This window comes from Bicyclus anynana, chromosome 2, assembly GCF_947172395.1.
Source record: "Bicyclus anynana chromosome 2, ilBicAnyn1.1, whole genome shotgun sequence".
In the NCBI taxonomy this organism is placed as follows: domain Eukaryota; kingdom Metazoa; phylum Arthropoda; class Insecta; order Lepidoptera; family Nymphalidae; genus Bicyclus; species Bicyclus anynana.
Genome location: NC_069084.1, coordinates 4,280,860 through 4,304,984, shown reverse-complemented (window position 1 = coordinate 4,304,984; position 24,125 = coordinate 4,280,860). Strand labels below are relative to the sequence as shown.

Below are 24,125 nucleotides of genomic sequence, written 5' to 3'. Positions count from 1 at the left end.
AAAAGGGGTTCGGCTTTTCACTTACAACTCATTTAAGATATTTTCAATTTCAGATTTGGAAATTTCCTAACAAAAACCAACCTTCAGACGCTGGACAAATATTTATTTAACTAAATATTGCGCTGTAAATGGGTTCCGCCGGCCACTGAAACTTTTTTCTCTCGACTCAGATATTTTTATTTTTTCGAGTACCTACTAAATATTAATTTAAAAATCTGAAAAAAAATACATTTAAATTCAATCGGTTAATAAATAATAATTATTAATATGAACGGAAAGATAAAAGCAAGGTTTAATAGTTACTTTAACTACAGAATACATAATTACATTATATCAAAGGTGTTTGAGCCAAATGTGTCTCTTTTCCTTTTTTAACGCACCTATCTATTATTACATCGGTCCCATTCGCATCTATACCTTAATCTTCCTTTTCACTTCAATCGCGCTTGCAAAATGGACACTAAGTAGACTCCACGCGTCAATATGTGAATTTTGAAGAGGACATTCGTCGCACACGCTTCTTATTGTAAACGCTTTTCGCGCTGTTCCCGTGTTTCTTCTGGATTGTATGAGTGCAGTGAAGTTTGGTGAACGCACGCCACGCACGCCACACACGGGATACATTTTGGAATTCAGGAGTCAACTCCTAGTAGCACGCAACCACGTAAAAGTTCAAACAAGTGAGTGATATCCTTCTTTTCCATGCCTTTTCAACGCAATTTGCAAACCAAAGGGAATAACTGTTTATTCTTTTTAACCGCTTTCCATTTGCATTTGCTATACGCAAACGAAAGCAGTTTTCAAAAATTAGAAGCACGAATATTAGTAACTTCAAGTATCCATCGTCCGCAACTGTGAGCGGATTAAATAAAACTGCTCCCTCTGGGCTATAGGAATCCTCCAAGAAGCGAACACGAGCGCGTTTTAACGTACTACCAGCGCCATCTAGTACGGCTTTGGAAACTAAGACGAACATAAACAACATAAACTTACTATGTTTAGTGGAGGCGCTCCTTACAATACCACAGAAAGCATACAGGCCGTCAAATATTACACCAATCTGAAAAAAATACATTACAGGCATGTCGCCGCTAGGAAGGTTAGCGGCGACATGCCTGTAATGTATTTTTTTGTGAGTTGAGTTTCTCTCTCTCGACTTAGATATTTTTATTTTTTCGAGTACTAAATATTAATTTAAAAATCTGAAAAAATACATATAACTTCAGTCGGTTATTGAATAATAATACTTATTATGAACGGAAAGATAAAAGCATGTTATAATAGTTACTTTAACAACAGAATACAGAATACATAATTACATTACATCAAAGCAATAACTTTATATTCTTTTTAACAGCTTTCCATTTGCATTTGCTAAATGCAAACGAAAGCAGTTTTCAAAAATTAGAAACACGAGTATTATTCACCTCAAAGGACCATCAGCACCAAGGTTAACTAAAAATGCTCGTTCTGGGTTATAGGAATCCTCCAAGAAGCGAACACTAGCGCGTTTTAACGTACTACCAGCGCCATCTAGTACGGCTTTGCAAACTAAGACGAACATAAACAACATAAACTTACTATGTTTAGTGGAGGCGCTCCTTACAATACCACAGAAAGCATACAGGCCGTCAAATATTACACCAATCTGAAAAAAATACATTACAGGCATGTCGCCTCTAGGAAGGTTAGCGGCGACATGCCTGTAATGTATTTTTTTGTGAGTTGAGTTTCTCTCTCTCGACTCAGATATTTTTATTTTTTCGAGTACTAAATATTAATTTAAAAATCTGAAAAAATACATATAACTTCAGTCGGTTATTGAATAATAATAATTATTATGAACGGAAAGATAAAAGCATGTTATAATAGTTACTTTAACTACAGAGTACAGAATACATAATTACATTACATCAAAGCAATAACTTTATATTCTTTTTAACCGCTTTCCATTTGCATTTGCTAAATGCAAACGAAAGCAGTTTTCAAAAATTAGAAACACGAGTATTATTCACCTCAAAGGACCATCAGCACCAAGGTTAACTAAAAATGCTCGTTCTGGGTTATAGGAATCCTCCAAGAAGCGAACACGAGCGCGTTTTAACGTACTACCAGCGCCATCTAGTACGGCTTTGCAAACTAACACGAACAGGAACAACATAAACACTATGTTTAGTGAAAGCGCTCCTGACAATACCACAGAAAGCATACAGGCCGTCAAATATTACACCAATCTGAAAAAAATACATTACAGGCATGTAAAATTATGTAAAAATTATTTACATAAAGTAACCATCGACGCGTCCCTCCCACAACTGTGACCGGATTAACTAAAAACTCTAAGATTGGCTTTGCAAACTAACACGAACATAAACAACATAAACACCAATCTGAAAAAAAAATATTTTAAGAGTATGAAAAAAATAAATTTAAAACTTCTCAACTCCAGGCTATTACCTAAGATTTTTCTAGAGAAATCTTAGTAAAGTATTTTTTATTACTAATATTAAATATACGAACAACAACTTAAAGCATCCGTTGTAAACATTTTGGCATAGAGCTGCAAAAAGCCTTCTTTCTGCGCAAAGCTCTGCTCCGCCAGATTGAAATCGAACCGTTTGTTTTTGCGCCCCGCCTCGACAGAATGCCAGCTGCGTTGTGAATATGCAATATTTCAGCAACCCTAATAAAGGATCTCCCTGATAGGGTGGGAACCTCTGGTGTGGGCATATGGTCTGCCAATGAATAGAGCCAGCCAATATAACATAGAGTATTTGTTTCAATTCACACAGTTCGAATACCAGATTTCAAAAAAATACCAGAATAAAAGACTTTTACCTACGCAATACAAATATGAAACATCGAAAACTATGCAATAAGCGACGCACTAAAAACAACTTTGCAATTGAAATTTTATTAGATCTCCGCTACAAGATATGAACATCTATACTAATATTAAAAAGCTGTAGAGTTAGTTTGTTTGATTGAATGCGCTAATCTCAGGAACTACTGGTCCGATTTGAAAAATTCTTTCAGTGTTAGATAGCCCATTTATCGAGGAAAGCTTTAGGCTATATATTATCCCCGTATTCTTACGGGAACGGAAACCACGTAGGTGAAACCGCGCGGCGTCAGCTAGTATTATATAAAACCTTTAACAGAAAAAAGAGAATTAAAAAAAAACTAAAATATAGAACTAAAAAGAAATTTTATGCAATAATAATTAGTAAGCTGCTGCGAAGTATGCACGCAGTTCTTAAAAAAAATTGTAAACAATATTAATAGTTTGAAGTGGTTTGAAGGATTATTTCCAACATTTTTCTTATCAATAGGTAAGTACATATAAATAAAATTGAAGTGTCTGTCTGTGATTTTAAGATAACTGTGTTTTCTCAAGTGCTTATAATTATTTACACGATACCAAACCACAAACTAGTTTTTAAAATTTTTATCTGTCTGTCTTTTTGTTTGTCTGTCTAATCTTAGGAACGGCTGAACCGTGTTTTTTTTGATTTTCATTGAAATATAGAGGAGGTTATGAAGTAAAATGTAGGCTACTTTTTATCCCGAAAAGACTCATATTTCCTATATAATATTATTATAGAGATTTGTGAAAAACTGAATTTCTCGTTTACGAAGTCACGGGTGTCCACTCGTGAATAATAACAACCAAATACTAATATTCTTTTCAAAATAAAATTAATTAACATTCTTCTCAATCTAAAATATTAATGAGTTTTGCTCACCAATAATTACAATTATTGCTATTTATTTGAAGTACTAAATGAAATTGTTTATTCTCGTTCATTTCCAATAAGAGCACTTAAATATTTTAATAGTATTCGTATAAAATAATTACTGGACTCGTGTTTTATTATATAAATTGAAGGTATGCAATCCACACAACCTTGATCATAGATGTTTTTTTATGTCTCATTATTCCTGTAATTTATCGTGAGATATTCAGCTGGATTTTAAGTATTTGTATTAAGGCGCGTTAGGTGCAAAATTCAGTGATTTGCCCAAACAAAATAAAGTAGTGTCTATTTCAGGACTTCTTGTGGTGCTCGTCTCTTGAGCCTTTTGAAAGTTTTACCAGGTTTCTTCATCATAAGGTTCCTTGCAAGTTGAATGTTACCGAATACGCTTCTGGTATGTTTTCATTGAGTGTGCAACTTGTCTATAAAGTTTTATTTTTTAGTATACGATGCAAACGTTCTTTGATGTACCAAGGAGCATTTGAATGCAGAATTTGTAAGCTTTCGTAAGGTTTCGAGTTTGATGCTGTACCTCAAAGTTGCACTGTCATACCAGTTTAAGTATGACCTTGTATAGTAAAAAATCATAGATTTAAAATATTTTGGTCCCTCAGTTCTACTCAAACTGTATGGACCGAGATATATACTTATCTACAATATCTATGATAGTCAGATTTTCTGGCCATAATAGTGAGACGCCCGTCAAGCCGCATTGGAGTAGCGTAGTGGTTTTAAGCTCCGTAACTCCTTTCATATGAAAAAGGTAGGCATGAATGTACTCGTAGGTATGTAGGAACGTATGTAGGTTTCGTCACGATGTTTCTTCTTGACCGTTTGAGACACGTTACGAAAATTTCCGTTTCCATACATTATGTGACTAGCTGACGCCACGCAGTTTAACCCGCGTGGTTCCCGTTCCCGTAGGAATACGGGGATAATATATAGCCTATAGCCTTTCCCGATAAATGGGCTATCTAACACTGAAAGAATTTTTCAAATCGGTCCAGTAGTTCCTGAGATCAATTAGCGCGTTCAATCAAACAAACAAACAGACTCTTCAGCTTCATAATATTAGTATAGATAATTATACGAGTAGCTTAAAACACTCACTATTAACGTTACTTTCTAGTGGTAATTAATTAATAGTGGTAATAATTAATATTTAAAATCGGTTCAATAGATCCGGAGATTACCCAACATAACAAACTTTACCTCTTTATTAATTAAGTAAAGATTATTATTTACCTCATTTCGCTTTAGTAGAGTAACCGCATCGAGTGTTATTGGAGAAACTCCAGTAATGGCACTTAAAATAAATTAACTTTGCATAAAATGCAAAATTAGTTTAAAGCAAGCATTTTATGTGCCGGCAAATTATTTAACTTACTTTTTTCTACTCTTAATGACTCGATAGGTTTTAGAGCGTATAAATTTGTTTTTTTTTAATGTTTAATTCAATTTATTATGGTTTATTTTTAACTAGCGGACTTTAAATTAATCATTATAGTGTGAGTGGTGACTAGTGAGTCAAGGTACCTTTATTTTTTCGCTTTGGAAGTTAATTATTCGGTATGATAGACGGGTAAAAAATTATCATCATCATCATCATATCAGCCGAGGACGTCCACTGCAGGACATAGGCCTTTTGTGGGGACTTCCTAACATCACGATACTGAGCCATCCAGCGAATCCCTGCGACTCGCTTGATGTCAGTCCACCTGGAAAAAATTAAGGGAACCTACAATAAAATCATAATTATCGGTGATGGATTTTTTTTTGTTCTCTTAATATTAGTAAAATTTGTTCATCACGCATTAACACGCTACTCCTATAAGAGTTTCAAATTCAAATTTCATTTAGGTATTTCAAGTAGGCTTGGTTTGAAACGTCAAGTTTGACTATTTGTAAAGACTCTACCACTGGTTCGGAAGGCTCTTTCTACTGAGAACAGCCGGCAAAAGACTTAACAGTTGCTCTGTTAAGTCTAAAAAAAAAACATTCAATATTGCAATAATTTTCACTTCCTGAACATACAACTCGTCATTATAAAAGATATTTAGGTATTATTTGTTTAAATAACGTTTGTTGTTGACCACAACTGTCTTTTTCGCCTTTATCTTTGCACATCTAACAGTATTTAATATCATTGGGAAGCTTGTCTAAAATATACAAAAACATTTATTTTTGTGTAACATATCGTATTTCCAACAGAACCGCCTTTGCTGAGTCCGAACGTAACGTCGGACCGGATGTCCTATATAGGCGGGGACCACATCAGAGCGAACTGCACCTCCCCTCCCTCCCTCCCCGCCGCCAACATCACGTGGTATGTCAATGAACAAATGGTAAGTTTCGTAATTAATACTTTCATTAGTATTAAGGCTTCACTTTTATTCAACCTATTTTTACTAGTAGAGCAAGGTCTTTTAAAATACCTACCCTAAGAATTAATTACCGATTTGTATTTTATTTGGACCATTTCGCACATTTTGTACGTACAGTGCCCACAGTTAAAACATTTTGCACGACCTGTATTATGAATTTCTTGTAAAGTAGAAAACATATCATAGCTGATCCAGACATATATTCAGAAAGCGATATAGTTTAACCACTGAACCAACAAGGCAAAACGCTTTATTGCACTTTTATAAGTAATTTTTTCGCGATTACGTATACATACATTGTTTTTTAACCGACTTCAAAAAGGAGGAGGTTCTCAATTCGGTCGGTATTTTTTTTTTTTTTTTTTTATGTATGTACACCGATTACTCAAAGACGCCTGGACCGATTTCAAAAATTCTTTTTTTGTTTGAAACGGTATAGTCCCCATTTGGTCCCATTGCCATCATGACAAGATCTGATGATGGAATCCTGGAGAAATTGAGGGGAACTTTCGAAAATTATATGGATGTCTAGTGTGTTCGTAAACTTTTCCATTTAGTACCTTTAAGAAATACAAAATTATGAAAGTTTAAAATCGATTTGATGATGGAGTCACAAAACAGACGAGGGAACTCCTTGGCGATTTACAGCAGTTACCTTGTGTTTGGGCTTGATTAATTTGTATTAATGAGAACTTTCCACATAGATAGGTTGTGACTGTCATTTAGGGGTTTGGTGATGAAGACCAAGGACAATTAAGGGAACTCCTTAACAGTTTACCGTAACTACCTTGTGTTTGGCCTTGATTAATTCGTATTGCTGAGAACTTTTTACCTAGATGAGTTGTGTCTGTTATTATGGGTCTGATGATGAAGACCAAGGTCAATGAAGGGAACCCCTTGACGGTTTACGGTAGCTACCTTGTGCTTGGGCTTGATTAATTTGTATTGTTGAGAATTTTGTACCAAGATGGGTTTTGACTGTCATTAGGGGTCTGATGTATTCGTTTGAGATGAAATTTTACACTAAAAATTGTAAAATAATAAAAATTTTAATAAAAAAAATACAACCGACTTCAAAACCTAAAAACATACCCACTAAACTAAAAAGCGAAAAATAACATCATAATATGTTCTACCTGCTGATCAGTATGAAGTCGGTGCTTAGCCGGTGTTGTCTTAATTTAAGCCATTTCTGACAGGACCACATGAAACAACACTGTCTGCAAAATCTAAATCTATAAGATATGCTCACATGGCTTGAATTAATACATCACCGGCTCAGCACCGACTTCATACTGATCAGCAGGTAGAACATATTATGATGTTATTTTTCGCTTTTTAGTTTAGTGGGTATGTTTTTAGGTTTTGAAGTCGGTTGTATTTTTTTTATTAAAATTTTTGTTAATAACGTTTACGTATAATGCGTTATTACACGAAAATATTTTTTAGAGCGTAGATATTACCTAAAGATATTCCTGCAATTAAAACTATATAGTACCAAATTAATATTGTCATATTTATAATAAAATAATATTTGTCATATTTATAGTAGAAGGCGGGATAGCCCAGTGGTGCACCTCCAACTTCTCAGTTATGTGCATTTTAAGAAATTAAATATCAAGTGTCTCAAACGGTGAAAGAAAACATCGCGAGGAAACCGTGCATACCAGAGAATTTTCTTAATTCTCTGCGTGTGTGAAGTCTGCCAATCCGCATTGGGCCAGCGTGGTGCCTAACCCCTCTCATTCTGAGAGGAGACTCGAGCTCAGCAGTGGGTCGAATATGGGTTGATAACGATATTTATAATGTAGCTTATCAAATTGAGTTAGTTCAGTCAGTCATTGTTATTGTTTCAGGTTCCCAGTTTCACAGCGAACCATGTTCTGAACTTCAGTAACGGGTACGCCTCCAGTCTGTCGACATTAGAATTAGAAGCCGCAGTGCTCTCCCCCGTTCCCACGCTTATGATAAGGTAAATACCTACTTCATAAGACGCTAGTACATCTAGACACCGCGTACCTACTTCATGAGACGTTATTACTTCTAATGACCGCGATGTGGAAACTGGAAAGTTGAGAGGAATTACTTAGTGTGTCTATTGAATAATTTTTCCACATTAGACTGTATGACAACTTTTTAGTGTTATCTTTCTTTCCTTTCTAATGAAACTGTTTGTATTTTTTTTTATTCTTTACAAGTTAGACGTTGACTACAATCTCACTCGATGGAAAGTGATGATGTAATCTAAGATGGAAGCGGGCTCACCTGTTAGGAGAAGAATGAAATTCCACACCCTTTTCGATTTCTACACGGCATCGTTTTCTTAATTGGTCCTGGTCTGGTTGGGAGGCTTCGGCCATGGCTACTTACCACCCTACCGGCAAAGACGTACCGCCAAGCGATTTAGCGTTCCGGTAAGATGTTATTTCAACCTCCTTCTAACAAGTTAGCCCGCTTCCATCTTTGACTGCATCATCACTTACCATCAGGTGAGATTGTAGTATTCTAACTTGTAAAGAATAAAAAAAGAGTATTAGGTTTGCTTAGAGCCTTATAGACCAAAAAATTCTAAAACAACATTACCCTTAATAATATGCTTAGGTGCGCAAGGGAGGTCCTAATTTTATTCCGTTCCCAAGTTTTGGTGTTTTCCTTTGAACTAGAAACCTTTCAGTGTAACCTACTTAGGTACTTTACCTGTTTTCTCTGTAGGCAATGAGATTCAACTGCTACCTCTTCGCGTTCCAAGGGAGCTGTAAGAATAATGTCACGTATATATTATTAGGTTCTTCACTCATGCTGAAACCCTTCAGGACTATTTTTATTTGAAAATATAAGTTTTCTTTATATGAAATAGTTCTGGTTTGGGTATAACTTTGTTATGGTTAAAAATTGTAGGTTTTTATTAAAATATATTTATGAAAATTGGTAATTTACTTTAGGGTTTTGTTTATATAAATCGTAAGAAAATACCTAGGCCCTAACATGCGACCAAACGTAGTATCTCGTGAAGAGAATTAGACAAAAGTCAACATATTATATGAACTACCGGAAATATCTCTTTCATTGCATTGTGACGGGGAATACTCCGACCAATGGAGACGGAGTCTTCTCATCTCATGAAGAATAGATTCTTCATGAGATGAGTCTTTGGTCACATGCTAGCCGTAATGGTAGGTGCAAAAATATTTGCGTAAGATAGCTACGGGAATTGTATTCACAATACGTTCGTACTCACAAAAGTAAGGATAAAGTAGTAGTAAGCAATGGTCACAAATTAACTAGTAAGAAGAGAAATAAAAAGATTTTTGCACTTAATTTTTGCAATAATCCATTTTAAGAATAAAATAGAGTTCAAATTGTAACAAAGACTTTGTTACAGGTGCGAAGCGTCCATTTTCGACGTATGGAAAGCGACGAGCCACACAATAGTTCTACGAGAGCGGAGTGCTAACCCGGCGTCTGCGCTTGGCAGGAGTTTCACGGGTACATTATTTATACTACTGTCTTTTTTTTCATAACTAACTATGGGCCTCATAAGAAGGCTCAGAGTCACACAGCGGGCGATGGAACGAGCTATGTTAGGAGTATCTCTGCGTGATCGAATCAGAAATGAGGAGATCCGCAGAAGAACCAAAGTCACCGACATAGCTCAACGAGTTGCGAAGCTGAAATGGCAATGGGCGAGCACATAGTTCGAAGAGCCGATGGACGTTGGGGTCCCAAAGTGCTGGAATGGCGACCCCGCTCTAGTAAGCGCAGTGTTGGCCGACCCCCACCAGGTGGACTGACGACATCAAGCGAGTCGCAGGGATTCGCTGCAGTATCATGATGTTTGGAAGTCCCTACAAAAGGCCTATGTCCTGCAGTGGACGTCCATCGGCTGATATGATGATGATGATGATGACTGTCTTTTTTTTCATGCTAATATAAAAACAACGTAAGATTAGATTTTCGTTTGTTTGTTGTAAAGATTTAACCGGACCGACTTTAAAAATTATTTCTGCTGAAAGCTACATCTTCACCAATTAAGTACATACTTTATGTGGGTGAAACTCCGTTCATAATACCGTCCATATTTCATATTACTCGTAAGTTGACTACGATCTCACTAGGTGGTAAGTGTCGATGCTGTCTGAGATTGTAGCGGACTAACTTAGTAGATGTAGCTTATTCAACTAAAATAACCCACTGTCATCTTAACGTCGTACACGTTTGCCGGTAAAGTGAAAATATTCAATCGGATTATCGACAGGTAAAGAAAAAATCTAAAATGTGTGAGAATGTATTTATCATTTTTGTAAAATCGAATGATTATTTTATTTGTAGCGTTATGATATGAAATTTTTTTTATAATTTTAAATTAACAAAAAATTAAACATTATTTTATCGAATTAAGTGAATAGAAGAGCATAACATTTACATGGGTGTATCCTAATGTAATGTATGCATAACATTTACATGATGTATCCTTATGTAAACCCACAGATGCGCCCATGCTAATGTATGGGCGTACATATTTCTAGACCGTTTTTGAGTACTTGAAACAAAAATTTGTGAAAGATTCAATTGCGAGGTATTTAGAAAATGTCAGTGGTTCCTACTTGTAAAATGGATACGTTACAAGTATCCATCACGTATAACACGTATAACATATATCATCAATATACAAATAAATTAAAACTCGGCACCACAGATTTGCGATACTTAAACTGTGTTAACTAGTGTTAGTTATTATTCCCACTTTAAACTGCTGAAAATGAGTTTGACCTTATAGTTTTAGATCATCCATTGCTTTTTGTTGTGTTTTTATCTTTCCGTTCAAAATCTTGTATGTTACTTTCACCATACAGTCTATAAATATAAGCGTTTTTCCTTTCCAAGTCAAGTACGCTTGACCTCGAAAAATTATAGAACCGTATTTCACTAAAAGCCGAAAGGTCACGAGTTATCGGTTACGGAAAAATACCGCACGAAAGGTTGCAAGAATTTCAAAATCTATCCAATAAAACTCACAGTTTGCCGACAATAGTCATACAGAGGCTCAATTTTGAAATTCTTTCCCTTGGGCCAGGAAATCAATAAAGGTTTTTCGTAATTTTTTGACTCTGTAGCTGTTGCATTGCAGTTTCAGTTTGTTACATTTTTGTAATACTATGTAAATTCATTTGATTTTTATTAGTATAATATGTTCATACTTACAACTACTTATATTGTTTAATTTAGGCACGCGCATGTAGGCATACATTATTTTGACGGCCGCGTGGCGCAGTGGGTAGTGACCCTGCTTTCTGCATCCACGGCCGTGGGTTCGATTCCCACAACTGGAAAATATTTGTGTGATGAGCATGGGTGTTTTCCAGTGTCTGTGTGTATTTATACATTATATAAGTATTTATATGTAGTATATAATTGTATATTAATATTATAATATATACTATCTTAGCACCCATAACACAAGCTACTCTGTATGCTTACTTTGGGGCTAGATAGTGATGTGTATTGTTAAAGTATATTTATTATTGCATAAAATCTCAATTTTATTACAAATGCAAAGACACTAAGTAAGTTACTGTCCGAAGTAAGAAAGCAAAAGCAATAATGGATAACAAAGCAGATAAAGGCATATTAAAAAGCATAAATCAGTAGATATCGTATTAAACAGCAGCAGTGACGTGATATCCCAGTGGATATGATCTCTACCTTCGATTCGGAGGGCGTAGATTCGAATCCGGTCCAGGGCATGCACCTCCAACTTTTAAGTTATGTGCATTTTATGAAATTAACTATCACATGTCTCAAACGGTGAAGGAAAAACATCGTGTAGAAACCTGCTGATAACTGCTAATTTTCTCAATTCTCTACATGTGTGAAGTCTGCCAATCCGCATTTGGCCAGCGTGAAGAACTATGGCCTAATGCCTCTCATTCTGAGAGAAGACTTGTGCTCAACAGTGAGCCGAACATGGGTTAATGATGAAGCTTAGAACTAAGTGACGTTACCAGAACATTGTCTCTAAACATAAAGTTTTTTTAATAAATTATTTTTTGTTTCAGGTGGTGCTACTGAAACCTGCATACCGACAATCGTAGTCCTCCTTTCTCAATTCGTCTTACAATTCTTGTTAGAAAGATATACAGAGACCTCGATAAGATAGCTGCATACTATGACTAGGGATAGTGTAATTATAGTAAAGAATTAAACAGGATAGAGGCGGGAGTTATGAACGGGTTAACCCAAAAGTGGTCATGCAATACATAATATTGCGCCGCTGTGGTATTTTATATCATATTGTAGGGCCTGCACAGACTGCAAGCGTTCTAAGTTCTACATACGCAACGTTTGTTACTTTATACCACCGTACAGATAGAAGGGGTTAAACCTATGTGTGTGGTGTTATGAAGTTACGTATTTACGCCAATCGCAGAACGCAAAACTTAACACTTTCACAGTTCAGTGAGCCAAAGTAGGTTCAAGCCAATTTCTCTTCACAAGTCCGTGGGTCCATGTGGGCTTATAGTACTTGTGATTTTTCTTCTATTAATCTACTGGGATTTGCGAGGTGGTAGTTAATCTATTATTATTATTATGAGGACTGTGAACGTGTTAAAACGCGGGACTCTATCTATCTGCACAGGCCCATTTTACCCCAGTTGCCGTCGCCTTAATGCCGCTGTTCCAATGACGATTTTGAGCGCTGGCGTTTCTCCGGTGTATGTCACGTCTACCTAATTTACGTGATGCGCTATTCAGTAAGTATGTTTCTATAACTCCACAGTGTGAGTTACGAATTCGTCTCTCTCTAATACCATACTGTCTTTTTCTTAGAGTGCCTCTCAGTTACTGAAAGTCGGTGGTTAGCTTTCTAAATTTTTCCATGTACATGGCTAGGTTCTTCAGGTGTTTGAGAGCCACACTAATCTCGTATAGGCTGACGTCCGGGATATCTTCGGTATAGTGTCGGGTCAACTTGGCTCTGGGGTCTTTAGCCAAGTTGTCAACAGGCTGCTGAGTAGTCGTGTATAGCTGTCCATAGAACTTCTCGACCTCACTTAATAACTCGGGCTTGGAAGAAATCAGATTACCGTGCTCAACAATAAGGCGCCAGGTGAGGACGGAATCACAGCAGAACTCCTGAAAGCGGGTGGAAAACCGATACTTAAAGTCCTTCAGCGATTGTTCAATTCCGTCATTCACGAGGGCACGACGCCTGAGGCGTGGCATAGGAGCGTGGTGGTTCTGTTCTTCAAAAAAGGTGACAACACCTTGCTGAAGAATTACAGACCCATCTCGCTGCTAAGTCATGTTTACAAATTGTTCTCGAGAGTCATTACGAATCGTCTCGCTAATAGGTTTGACGACTTCCAGCCTCCCGAACAAGCCGGTTTCCGAAAAGGTTTTAGTACCATTGACCACATCCATACGCTGCGGCAGGTTATACAGAAGACTCACGAGTATAACCATTCACTTTGCTTAGCGTTTGTGGACTATGAGAAAGCCTTCGATTCGGTGGAAACCTGGGCTGTGCTAAGGTCATTGCAGAGATGCCGAATTGATTACAGGCATATCCAAGCGTTGAAGTGCTTGTACGAAAACGCCACTATGTCAGTCCGTATTCAGGATCAGACTACGAGGCCAATCCAGTTGCAGCGAGGAGTGCGTCAGGGAGATGTGATCTCTCCGAAGCTATTTACCGCCGCACTGGAAGACGTCTTTAAGCTTCTGGACTGGGGCGGACTTGGCATCAACATCAATGGCGAGTACATCACTCAACTGCGGTTCGCGGACGATGTAGTCATCATGGCACAGACTCTGGATGACCTTAATACCATGCTCAATGACCTCAGCAGCGTTTCTCAACAGGTGGGCCTGAAAATGAACATGGGCAAAACAAAAATAATGTGTAATGCTCATATATCGCTCCACCCAGTTATAGTTGAGAACGCTGCACTCGAAATTGTAGACGAATACATATACCTAGGACATATGATCCAGTTAGGTAGGTCCAATTTCGAGAAAGAGGTGAACCGTCGAATCCAACTCGGCTGGGCTGCATTCGGGAAACTTCGCGACATCTTTTCGTCCGAAATTCCTCAGTGCCTGAAGACAAAAGTCTTCGAACAGTGCGTGTTGCCAGTGATGACCTATGGTTCCGAGACTTGGTCGCTAACTATGGGCCTCATAAGAAGGCTCAGAGTCACACAGCGGGCGATGGAACGAGCTATGTTAGGAGTATCTCTGCGTGATCGAATCAGAAATGAGGAGATCCGCAGAAGAACCAAAGTCACCGACATAGCTCAACGAGTTGCGAAGCTGAAGTGGCAATGGGCGGGGCACATAGTGCGAAGAGCCGATGGACGTTGGGGTCCCAAAGTGCTGGAATGGCGACCCCGCACTAGTAAGCGCAGTGTTGGCCGACCCCCCACCAGGTGGACTGACGACATCAAGCGAGTCGCAGGGATTCGCTGGATGCAGGTGGCTCAGTATCGTGATGTTTGGAAGTCCCTACAAAAGGCCTATGTCCTGCAGTGGACGTCCATCGGCTGATATGATGATGATGATGATGACATGGCTAGGTGGAAAAGTTCTTCGACTGTCTTTATGCCAGTCCACTCCCTTAAGTTTCGTAACCAGGACTTTTCTTTCTTCTTACTGCTCTTTTATGTGCAATCTTGCCCAACATAATAGTTTAAAGCAAACGGATCGTGTCGCAAATTATGCCCGAGGTACGAGATTTTCCGTTGCTTGATGGTTTTAACAAGCTCAGTCTTCTTCTGCATTCTGTCTTTCCGTCCAACTAATGCGGAGCATTGTGCGGTATGTCCACATCTCAAAGAAAGTACGATACCATAGATAGAGACAAATTCGATGCTCACAACGTCGAGTTCATCCATACAGAGTAGCACTGCTACTGTCAGCAATATTGAGGCAATGGAAACGTCTGGACGACACCGTAAAATCGTAGGTAAAATCAAATAACGTAGTAAACAAACATTAGCTTGCGTTTTAGAGGAAATAAAAGAAAGTATCGTCGACAAGTTCGACAAGACAAGGAAAATCCTTTGTGATATAACGCATGATTTACGCTAAATTCTCGCAACGTTATCGTTGTGTTTGTGTTGTCGCTGGTCAAACGTTCGAGAAACGCTACCGTTTTTAAAACGCCAGTGGGTTAGCGGCCTTATCCTTGTATGTTTAATACTTTATTATAATCTATGAAGTAAAGTAATGATGTAGTAAGTCAGGGTTTTATAAAAGTTGTTTTAATAATGTTAAGGACAATACTTTTTCAAGTTACATCTATGTCGTTTTAATTTTATTGAAAACAATAACGTTAAACTAATGTTAATTAATTTGTATATAATATTTCTAAGGTATAAATAGATAAATTGTTAAAATATGTTTCAGTGTAATGTAAGGGTCAGAGCTCATTAGCCACCAGCCCCAGCATTGCCTCGTCACGTTCAGTTCGTTTCTGTAAGGACTTAAGTCCACTAAAACAACTTCGTCACATAACCGTCGCCTCGCTTGCAAGCTGTCACGAGATGAAGCAATGCAGGGAGGGTGCCTAGTGGCTCTAAGGCACAATGACCTAGCTTGCACAGTACATAGATTTCGTGAGTACGGCAGGATGGCAATGATCCTATTGTGATATTGAAATAGAAAAATGTCTAAACTTACACCAATACTGTTAAAATTTCCACGACTAGTTGCGAACCCATACTTAGTCATGAGCATTGAGAGACCTTTATGCAACGCGGAGAAAAACAAAATTTTGTATACTCCGATAATATTACAGACGTTTTTCTATATCAATATCATGGAAAATACACATGATAGTGTAAATTTTAAAAAGTTACATTATTTAATAATTAAGTTATGTCTGTTTGTCTGGAAATTATTTTATAAGTTTATGCGAATATTTTTTCTGCTTTTTCTGCTTTAAAAAGATATCTGATAGTTTAAGTATATGGCCTAATAAAAGGTTAATTTCGATACTACGATGGAATGTAGGTCAAAGGACTTACAGCTTAACTTATATCCAAGATAATTAATTTACTAATTTTCATCAAAAAACAGATAAATTTAAGTCTTATAAATCTTTTTATTGTTAATTATTGAACAAGAAATTAGAAAAGAGAGCTTGATTTTCTATTAATTAGCTTTACAATAAATATTAATTAATATAGACTGATTAATTTACTGTAAATATAATAGATGTAACAATTCGAATGTAAATAAGTTATTATTACCGTTCGTACTAAGAATTGAGTAAAGTTATTCCTATTAATATTAAATGAAAATGGAAAACACGAACTGTTTAATTGAAATTAACCGTAAATTAAAACTTATTAATGTTTAAAAGCTTTCGTGTTGTTTGGTAAGTGACCGTTTAATATTATTTCAGTTTTTTTTTTCAAGTTTTTTTTTTTAACTTAGTACACGTTTTTACTGTAGACAAGCGTGCTTTTCTTTGCCCGGTATCTTACTATGCTACTGGCAAAGACATTCCATTCACAATTTTGTCAATTGAAGTTAAAAAGAAGAAAAAAAATGGAAAATCCGCCTCATAAAACTCATTAGACAAAATTTAACATAATATTTTGATGTAACGTGTAGCAGCAACAGTGATTGTACCATTATTCTGTGTCAGAGGAAACAACTCGAGCACACCAGAACTTGTGACCAGGTTTAAGGGATCTCTTTCGAATGCATCAACACTCACCTTCCCTGTCTGATTTTCTCCATGCCCACACTAAACAATTTATGATAAACAATAATTACAATACAAAACATTATTGCACAAAACCACCCGCCACTGAATGTTACAATGTTTTATGGAATCCAGTGACAATATACGGTACATAAATTTTACATTTTCCAAATTCCCATGAAACAATCTTAAACTGCAACATCACTTACCATTAGGTGAGTTAGCAGTAAAACGTGGACTAAACAGTGAATAAAATAGATCACAATAATAAAACCCATGATATCTATTTTCTATTTTACTGTCCATAGCTACGAGTATTATAAGTTAAAGTAATAAAAAGATAAGGCCTCTTCTAAAAAATACTATTCAGAACTACTTTTCTTCATATTAAACTTATTCAGAAGCTGTAAAAGATATTTTTATCTCGAAAAAAAGAAAGGCTTACGTCACTGTAAGCCCTTTAACCCCATTTGAAAGCGTCAAGAGTTAACCCCTGTTTAGTGCCGGGATTCTTAAGTCTCGAAACAGGTCAAGTGCTTTAGGTCTTTAGGTACATTTTCATTTTACATACTCGTATTTATTACTATTTTTTTGTTTATGGTTAAAGTCTTGCGCTTGACTACAGTGACGCCTGGTGGAAATAAATGATGAGCTTATTTTTGGGCCTGCTTATTTACCTGTTTAATCTTTTGTTTAGACGACCTTAAATGATTATAGATGGAAACTAAAGATTTCGCAGTATTTCAAATTGGGAATGTAAAACCAAAACGCTTAGTGCCTGGATGTCAATAACTTTGGAGATACAAATTTCTACGTCACCCAATTATGAGTCTTATCCACGATAGCATGGGCGTCAGGAATGACACATTTAGGCCAAAACGCTCTTCTCGAAAGGCCCTCTAAGTCAAGGTCAGAGTCTCACATGAGACGCTCTTGAAGAGTCATTCCGCCCATCTCTTCTTCTGCTACTGCCTTCAGGCCCCATTAAGCGATGCTTCCATACCCAAAACTCACCGTGATGTCGCTGAGGTGAGCTAATAACTAAAAACCATATTTGTACAAGCTATCAAAACCGCCCAATTATATCAATAAATCATTGTAAATGTGTCGGGTTAGTTTTAATCAAAAATATGTTTGCGGCACTGCCTGCCTTTGTAATATTTCCACCGAATTTTTTAGTTCATCAAAATCATCGCGACTTATGGTAACGAACTCAAAGTATGAGGATTGATTTTTAAACTATAATAATGTGCATAGTAATAAATAACAATAAACATAAGTTTGTAACTAAGAACTAAAAAACTATTAACTGATCCATCTTTTGATTCTTTAGAAAAGTGCCTCGTGGAATTTTAATACGAAATTACTGTTATAAATAAAATATGGCTTATTAAATGTTTCCTTAGCGTGGTTTAAACTAAAGTGAGAATTTTCTTTAATACTGTAGCATCAATGACGTAACAGAATAGTTGATGATCCAATGGGACCGGATTAAGCAACGGGATGAAATAAAAAGAACGCTAGACGTCAAACGTTAAATCCCTTCGTTAGTGCTCGTTGATCCAGTGAATATTCATTGTGTTTAAAATCTGTATATATAAATAGTTATACTAGTTCTTTCTCACGTGGGTAATTTTTGGGGGTGTTTGAGAAATCAGAATATTTCTGAAATGCATTGTGTATTGAGTTGAGTTGAGTAGATCAAATAAATTATGTCCTATTAAATGGACTTGATGGATTGGATGGACTATTAAATTACTGAAGATACTTAGTGAGGATTAAAATAAAAACTTATTTGTATTTTGAGAAATTCATAAGTTAAATGATAAAAATCAAAATAAATAAATTAAATGAATCGAATTGTAATGTAATGCAATGCATTATTTACCATATTATATATGAATTTGTATGTATTTAATGTTTTTTTTTTTTAAATTGGGAAATCCATGGTACGAACTTTCAGATCCTACGAGTTTTACTCACGAAAAGCTATCCAATGCTGCCAAACACCCTCTTTAAAATTGACTACACCCTCTTGTATTAAATATTGTCGTTTATAGAGTAAAAAAATGTAAATTTATTGAAAACTGGGGTTAATTGTAAAAAAATTATTGTTATGTAATTATTATTATGGCTGTGTTTTTGTAAAAAATATGCATTCGATTTTAGTGAATTATTGATGCTTCTAAAGTCAAGACAGCCGATTATGGTGCAGGGGGTAGAAACTATGTTAATGATTCATTGTCTACGATGGAAACTATGTTAATGATTGATCGTCTACGACGGAAGCTATGTTAATGATTTATCGTCTACGATAGAAACTATGTTAATGATTGATCGTCTACGATTATGGTGCAGGGGGTAGAAACTATGATAATGATTAATTTTCGTTTAAGAGTATATTTCGTGCATAGGGTATTGACGATATTTGAATTATATTTTAAAACCTAATGTTTAGAAACCTTTTGTTTTGTTTATAGAGCACCTGACTTGGGTGTCCTTACCTTATTCCGTAACTTTTTTGAAATTTGAGTGATCAAACTCTCTTCTTTTAATCACTTTAAATTTTGTTAAACTTGTAAACGTAAAAGTTGCAAAATAAGGGGCAATATGTAGGTCTAGCAAGCGTAATCGATACACCTTGTGAAAAGACAACATTTCGTCGACCAATAGCTGTGGAGTTGAAATATCGCTCTGTTTTGTCCTAACACGATATTTTCCATTCCGCTTTATTATTTTATTATTAATTCGTTTATTTCAATTAAGCTTAGTTCTTAAGCACTTTTGAAACGCCAGGTAATGTTATTAGATAATGGTAATAAATAAAAACGAAAACTTAAAATTAAAGTTATTGGTCGACATTTGTCTTTCTTTCATCTCGAATGTTGTGGTGCGTAACTCAGGACGTTATTAACTTTGTGACGGACATTAGGTAAATGGAGGTTTTTCAAAAAAACCTCATTCCAATATTTGTGATTTTAAAGGACACAAAAGGGTTTATTGTACGTATAAGTTTGTTCGCCTAGTATGCATTACATTGAAAATGATTTTAGTATGTAAAAATGACTAGTTTAAAAATGAAATTGTAAAAATAAACGATGTACTAAAATTACTGCTCTTTTTAATTTAGTTATTTATTACCCATTTTTAGTAAGTCAGAAATTGATTGTTATTTAAAACTAGAAATCAATCAATGTCTCTAATAATTATAATTTGAAAAGATTAAAAATTTCCCTGAGAGACTCGATTTCAAAGTTTGTGTTGCAAGGGAGTAAGCCAAAGAAAATTAGTATTGACGATATTCGAATTATATTTTAGAACCTAATGTTAAAAACCTTTTTTTTGTTTATAAAGCATCTAACTTGGATGTCCTAACCTCATTCCGTAACTCTTTTGATTGATCAAACACTGTGTTCTTTTAATCACTTTTAACAAAAAAACGTAAAAGTTACAGAATAGCGGGGCAATACGTAGGCCTAGCAAGCGTCATCGACATACCTTGTCAAGAGCCAACATTTCGTCGACCAATAGCTGCGGAGTTGAGATATCGCTCTGTTTTGTCCTAAAACGATATTTTGATCTAAGGAGCGCGCTTGCTTTGATGATAACTAACCATAGATGGCTACAAATCACGTTACTGACTCCAAAAGGGAACTCCACCTTAGCTGTTCCAATACAGTACCTTAGTACCTACCTAACATAATTATAGTAAAATATCACAAAAATGTTATTAGATGTTCTTCTATACTAAACGCATTTGTTAGGTATGCTACGCGATGCTCTACGTCCGTTTACGTGAGGTGGTTTAGTATGAAAGCCTTACAGTAATTTCACACCTACACGTTTTAGACACTCAACCTAAGCAAAGTTATGGCGCTTTGTGACAAAAATAAGCTTGCTCTTTTTATATCCAGTAACAAAAACTAATTTTATACCTGTCAGCCTACAGCTTTGTTACGTTATAGGCTGTGTCACTAAAAATTAAATGACTGCATGGCAACGTAGTTAAAGGCTGTTATGTTATTGGCAGTTTTGTGAAATTGGTATTGAATACTTATTTTTTACTAGCGGACGCCCGCGACTTCGTTCTCGTGGAATTCGAATGACAATTTTAGTTCAGGTTTTAGCCGCGGGACTTCTTTCATGAAAAGGACTCTACTTACTTATATGATTATACGCGCATTAAAATAATATAACCTGCCGTCCATTCGAAGGGCGTAGGTACGAATCCGATCAGGGACATGCACCAACTTCTCAGTTATGTGCATTTTAAGAAATTAGTTATCGTGTCTCAAACGGTGAAGGAAAAACATCGCGAGGAAACCTGCTTACCTGAGAATTTTCTTAATTCTCTGCGTGTGTGAAGTCTGCCAATCCGCATTGGGCCAGCTTGGTGGACTATTGGCCAAACCCCTCTCATGGTGAGAGGAGACTCATGCTCAACAAGTGAGCCGAATATGGGTTGCTAATAATATATTGTCATAGAACGAGAGCCTGCGATTGCCTCACATACCTCATTCTACGAACGCTAAAAGGTTGACAGCGCATGCTTCCACCATCATAAGTAAGTACGACAGCCATTTATGGAGTTTGGACCTTGATGGCTTTAGTAGTATGTTTTGAAGGGTCCAGATCCTCAATTGTCCAATGGTAAAATGTAATTTTCCACGAGAAATCATGTCATTAACCGCCAGACTCTTTACTTTGTGGTAACCCTTCCTTAGACCCCTGAAACTTTTTTTGAATGGTGTTTTCGGAGGGTTGCCCTGAAACTGACTGACTGACTGAACGTTGGGGATGTCCCCAGGTTGATTGATTCCTCATATTAAATCAAGGAAAATACAAATGGAGGAAAATATAAAAAAATGCGTTTTATGCGTCGACGTTATATAAGCCGTTCTTCAAGACAAATAAAGCCGTGTGTCCTGGCCTTATCGCCGCTTCACTGACTTTTACAGGGGTTTATCTTTTACTATAGCGTATTATACTCATAATATTATATTACTGAAGCCAGAAAAAACACAGCGGTATTAAATTACGCGGTTAATCCCTCATAATCTTGGGATTTCGTGTCGTAATCCGGCGGATTATGTATGAAAATTTGTGAAGCATCCACTTAGGCTAAAATAGTGGGTAAACAATCATAAATTTTGGGCGCCGGCAGATACGCTATCTCGGCGTAACGCAGCAGCGCGTCAGTGTTACTGAAAACAGACTACAAATTCTGTGTAGCAGGGAATTTACGCTGCGGGACATTCGCAAAGGAATTTAAGGCTGCAAAATTAAATTACATTTATCAAGTGGCGTGTATACTTTTTAATTCATGTTGCATTTTTTACCCGACTACCAAGTGATGTATGTATGTAATGTATGTACTTGTATGCACCCAGGGGTCTGTTATTCACAGATGCAAACTAAAGTTCCTACCCTGAGGATTCAGTAAAAGTAAGTATTGGCGACGAAATTTTCCATATCTTACAATTTGTAAGTTTAGTGCCTACCCTAGTTAAAAACCCACCCAATACACCAACCTATTGTATACAGTAGCCATTACGAGTGTTTCGTTTCTTACGAGTATAACAGGCACATTCATATTGATTCACATAAAGTTGATAGGTAATTGACCTTATGGTGAAATTGTGTTGTTTATAAAGCTTGAGGAAATCATGGATTTTTTCGGAATAAAAAGATACTCAGGTTCTGCTCAAATGTTCATTTTATCGCTATAACAAAATTCATCTAAATCGATTGAGTGAAAAGTACCTAAGAAGATGGACTTTTGTATTTATAATAGGTAGGTATAATAATAAATAGTCATAAAAATATTCATATCTGTGGATTGTCCGATACTCCGTCCGTTTCGCACATGATCACGCTTAGCACCACTATTACATCAAGTTGGCTATTAGCAGTTTTGAAAAGTCAAGTTTGACTATTTGTAAAGACTGTAGCAGTGGTTCCGAAAGCAGGTTATGCTGAGGAGAGCCGGCAATAAACTCAATAGTTGCTCTTTTTAAGTCATTTCATCATTATTAACAACAGATATTCGGCTCACTGTTGAACACTAGTCTCCTCTTAGAATGAGAAAGGTTAGGCTATTGGTCGACCACGCTCGCCCAATGAATCACATCTACAGGACTATCGCGGCTCAATAATGTTATTGTACATAAAATAATTAATTCTGTTTTTCTTGTTTCTTGTGTGAAGATGAAAGACGATGCCTACAAGCATTCAGTCGAAGTAGAATATCTATTATCTGTGTATATAATTTTCACATCATCCTCAAAGGAGTCCGCACAAGGACAAACAACAATAAATCACAGGCGCTGGCGGATACACTCGTATCTAGCTCCCAGAGTACCCAGCAACGTGTCACAGTTACTGAAAACAACTCTACAAATCCTGCTCACTTTGATATGGACCAACATAAATTATGTAGCACCTTAAACTAGCGTGCATTCCCTATAACTAAGTGTTGTGTTTTCCTCTACCGCCTTGGTGTTTCAGTGGTAAGTGAGGTGAATGAATTATTTTGGGTGCAAGTCCTGCCCCTGTAGCCACGTGGCACGTCGATTCTCTTTCTACGATCGCAAACGCTTCGAAAAGTAGAAAAATGTATGGTAATGACATGTCGACATGTCACGTGATCGAAATCTGTCATTATCATACTTTTTCCTAGTTTTGGAAGCGTTTGCGATCGTAGAAAGAGAATCGACGTGCCACTTGGCTCAAGGGCTGGATTGAGTTGTAAAAGATATTTTTCTTCCAAGATAGTCTTACTAGCAGTCCGTAGTTGCAAAGTATAGGTCATTAAAATTGACTAGTAAAATCGCCAACCATTATTGCATTTACCAAAATGTGAAATACTGGACGGTAAAAAAAATACGTTTTAAAAGTATTATTATGAGCCGTGATAGCCCATATTATATGATATGACCTCTTCCTCTGTTACCGGTGAGTGTGGGTTCGAATTCGGTCCTCCATGCACCTCCAATTTTTCAGTTCTGTGCATTTTAAGAAATTAGATATTACTTGTCTAAAACTATGGAGCAGAAACATCGTCAGGAAACCTATATACCAGAGAATTTTCTTAATTCTCTGCGTGTGTGAAATCTGCCAATCTGCATTGGGCCAGCGTGGTGGACTATTGGCCTAACCCCTCTCATTCTGAGAGGAGACTCAAGCTCAGCAGTGAGCCGAATATGGGTTGATAATGATGAAAAATATTATAAAGAATAGTCTGTTACAAAATGATATTATGAATTAATA

At 36.5% G+C, this 24,125-nt stretch overlaps 1 protein-coding gene across 1 annotated transcript in view; it reads left to right on the top strand.

Moving 5' to 3' along the window:
* The window catches only part of LOC112044393 (uncharacterized), a 158,133-nt gene extending 138,165 nt beyond the window's left edge, over positions 1-19,968 (top strand). Inside the window, exons 5-8 of the mRNA XM_024080223.2 lie at positions 5,970-6,103; positions 7,999-8,114; positions 9,525-9,628; positions 12,199-19,968. Of these exons, the coding sequence (XP_023935991.2) occupies positions 5,970-6,103; positions 7,999-8,114; positions 9,525-9,628; positions 12,199-12,299 (455 nt within the window). The 3' untranslated portion in view covers positions 12,300-19,968. The remainder of the gene's footprint in view (positions 1-5,969; positions 6,104-7,998; positions 8,115-9,524; positions 9,629-12,198) is intronic.
* The last annotated feature ends 4,157 nt before the right edge of the window (positions 19,969-24,125 follow it).